The sequence below is a fragment of the Pocillopora damicornis genome, chromosome 1, assembly GCF_964200805.1.
Source record: "Pocillopora damicornis chromosome 1, jaPocDami1.2, whole genome shotgun sequence".
NCBI classification, from domain to species: Eukaryota; Metazoa; Cnidaria; class Anthozoa; order Scleractinia; family Pocilloporidae; genus Pocillopora; species Pocillopora damicornis.
The window spans coordinates 21,558,770-21,562,527 of NC_142670.1; the positions used below are offsets into that span (position 1 = coordinate 21,558,770).

Sequence of the window (3,758 nt, forward strand, 5' to 3'; positions counted from 1 at the left end):
GAACTTTATTATAACAGGTTATATAATTATGATCTATTTCTTCCACAATAGCTGTGTTGTAAGCTTCAAAGTCCGGAATGTTGTAAAATTAACAATTGGTTGATACGGCAGCGTGCGTTCATCGAGATATGAAGGACGCGGGAAGTTGGAGAGCACGAAAGATGCGTAAAAAAGTCTAGTTAGGGATGGTGCGATTCCTTCAGCCACTCCCTTAAAGAGTTTTGGTGGTGCTGTCACATCCCACCCGTACGACTTTCTTACATTGAGATTTTTAAGAGCACACTGCACTTCCTCTTTGTTAAATTCTTTGAAATCAAATTTATTCCCCTTGTAACTGCTTTTAATAGCCTTGACACTACTCTGGTTCCTATGATCATTCTCGGTTAGGCTGGTGATATGGTTGCCTCCTATATTCGCTGCCACCGTATTAAATTGGCCTGCTAGGAGTTCAGCCACCACAGTTTGGTCTTTCTCGACCTCGCCATCTTCAGATTTCAAACATATAGCATTAGTGTCTTTTGTCTTTGTACTGATGAATGGCCTGAATGTGTTAAAAAACTCGCTGGGCTTAGATTTCAGCTCTTCCGATTTTCTATACCAGTAGGCCTTTATTGCCTTTCTACGTTCCCGTGTTGCAATGTTCCTGTATTTTCGTTTGAGCTCAAAGTTTTCAAGAGAGCGATCCTTTGCAAATTGAACTGCAAATTTTTTCTTATCTCTAATGGCTTGCTTCCATTCTGGAGTCATATAGGGTATATCTTTCTCCCTGACTCGTTTCTTTTTAGTGGGTGCGTGTTGATCCACAACGCTCTCAAACAGTGCCTTCCAATAATCATATTGATCGTCCACATTACAAAAAATCTCTCCTACATGCCAGGGGGCAGCCTCCAAGTCCCGGTTAAGCTGTTCGAAATCAGTACTCTTTGTCTGCCGGAAAGTGGTAGTGCGAGTCTTGTGTTTGTGGATTTTCTCCATCATTTCTCCAAACACCATATGGTGGTCACTCATTTCTGGCTGATAAACCCCACATTTCTTGAACAGTTCAGGACTGTTGGTTAGAATAACGTCCAAAAGTGACTTCGAGTGAGCTGTAACTCGAGTGGGTTCAGTTATCATGCACTGTAGATTATTGACTTCTTCCAGGTCCTTCAGAAGTTTCCCCTCAGCACGATCCGATCTCAATCTGTCCAGATTAAGGTCACCTAAAATGATGACAGACTGCTTTTGGAAACACGCCCACTGACAGATGTGGTTAAGCTCCTCCTCAACACTTTTAAGATCCTGGAGGCTGGACTCGTTTCCCTTCCTTTTCTGTTTTGAGGGCCTGTAGATTGATAGAACTAACAAATGATTGCTTCCTATCTTCACCTCGACAGCAATTGCCTCAAGGGTCTTGTAGGTCTTTGGCAGGGCCCACTTCTTAGAAGGCAGAGCTGAAGAGAAGTATGCTAACAGCCCGCTTCCACCCTTTTTTCTGTCTTTTCCATACATGTGGTATCCTGGGAGGTTAAATTGACTGTTGGGATAGGAACTATCCAATTTTGTTTCAGATATTACTATAATATGTGCTCTAAGGGAATTGTTCAATGTTTTTAGTTCTTCAAATTTATTTTGTATACTATTGATGTTTAGATGAACAATAAGGGCTCCGCTTGACTTCCTTTTCCTTTCCTCAACGATTACTCTCCCAGGGGACTCCCTTATGCAGGGTTTCATTACGTCCAATGTATTTGCATAAACAGCTTCGCCAGCATTGTTATTTGCATAATCATCTTCCTCCACACTGTTATTTATCGAAATAAATTCTTCTTGTAGACAATTTTTCAAGCATTCTTCTTGGCTAAATAGAAGCAAGCATAGAGAGCAGGTCCATTGTATTTCAGGGCAAACCTTGTACGACTTGAATTCAGCCTTTCTTAGGCCTATACATTTAACATGCGACCAAGTGTTACAATGAACACACAACAAGGCCTCTTGGTTTGACCGAACAGTTTTCTCGCACTCCTTACACGGGTTTTTCGGCATTCTCTTACTTGAAGGCCCTGGATTTGTATGTACATCGCCACCTAAGACAATTCGGCTAAGCTGTAGGGTCCTCGTATCCTTCGCTGTATATAGAATTCTGAACGATAAATACATTTTGCCGCAACCCGCTCGAGTTCTCAAGCTCAAGCTCATCTTCAGTGGTATTAAAGCGGCCAGACGTTCTTGTCCCACCTCTCTTTTGCAGTTAAGAAATGGAATAACCTCAGTTGATCTGCTCCTATCTCTGGGGTCATAAGAGCAAGAACCGCCGACTAAGGAGCTAAAAGAGCACTTAACGTCCATGATGACACAAAACTGGCAAAATAAATTCACCCCAATTTCGCTAATTAAATTTTCCCTCTTTGCATTTAATTGACTAATTCAATTTACTACGGCTAGTAAACTGCTTCGAGCTTTAGCCAACTATGTCATTTCTTCAACAAATAATAAAAATGAATCCTCACAATTGAAGAAAATATCAATTTAAAAAGCATCTATGATTTTTGTCTTTCTGTTAAAAAAGTTAAACAGGTTAGCCGAGAGCTAATCAAATTACATCCTGATATTTATCAGGGAAAACCTCTTACGCTGAAAAGGAAAACTTTCACCTTAACAATGAGAAAAAGTAACCTCTCTTTGGCCGATTACCTTTCAATAAAAAAGGACGAAAATCTCACACCAGAATCGTTTTCAGTACGCTTTCGTGTATATTCCGGCCTGCTGTGTAAAAACTCCGATTGACGTTACAGTCACGCAACAAGAATTGTTTACTCAGTCGTTGTAAAAAATTTGAATGAATTACTGTCATTTCAAAACCTTCGCGTGAGGCGCTGTAGAGAAAACCCGTGCTGATTCTAACATGTTATCAAGGACAACCTTAAATCCCTCTAATGACATAGTTAAAAGGAAAATCTGAATTATACCACATAGTGCAAAAAACATTTGAATTAAGGAGGTATTTGCGGGATTTTTCACGTTTGAAAATACAGCACTTTCCTGCGCGTTGTTTGCTATTAATGAACAACAATAAAGATAAGTTATATAGTTTCTGGGAAAGTACGGCACTCACTCTATCAAAATTCGGTGTCATGATCGTTTGAATCGTTTCTCCTTGAAGACCAAAAGTCACTTTAAAATATCAATTTCACACTTGCTTGCGGAACCTTTCGCGGGTCAAATTTGTTCTTCTCAGTTTTCTCAGAATTAAAGCGCTCCGGAAGAAAAAGGAAATACATTAAATTTCTTCTGTTCTTAGTAGCTTTTTATAATCAGAAAATAAGCGAAATTCATTTTTCAACTCTTGCCAGTCAATGGTCGATATTCCCTGACCGTCGCTCTTAAATGACAATTTTGTATTGCCTATATGAGTAGCTCCTGAAAAAGAATTATTACACGTTGTTTAGTAAAGTAGTTGCAGGAGTATAGTGTTCTTTATTTCGATTAAATCATACCTTAACAGGTGAATCTTGGAAAACGAGTTGAGTGAAATGGGTAAAATTTCAATGATGTCTACGCTAGTAGCCCTTATACAAGTCATTACCACAAAAAACAAAACAGCAACAGAAAGAGGTCCGAAATGACGACCAGTTAAAACCTAATTTAATAATACTTTCAGGCTTATTTGAGCGTATGTGACCTGTAACAGAGAAGGTATATATAACTGTCACTGAGCCTGAGACAAATAGCAAGTGTAAGTAATCAGAGGTTTGCATGTCTTTACTGCACTATATCAA

The 3,758-nt window shown here is 39.4% G+C and overlaps 1 protein-coding gene across 1 annotated transcript; it reads right to left on the reverse strand.

The window, feature by feature from the left end:
* Positions 1–33: 33 nt before the first annotated feature.
* Positions 34–2,328, reverse strand: LOC149052758 (uncharacterized). The gene has a single exon (XM_089181645.1). The coding sequence runs from the start codon at positions 2,326–2,328 to the stop codon at positions 34–36; it is 2,295 nt and encodes a 764-aa protein (XP_089037771.1).
* Positions 2,329–3,758: the final 1,430 nt, after the last annotated feature.

Bases quoted from the DNA above. Each gene is read 5' to 3' on its own strand.
- LOC149052758 (XM_089181645.1), bottom strand. From the start codon at position 2,328: ATGGACGTTAAGTGCTCTTTTAGCTCCTTAGTCGGCGGTTCTTGCTCT.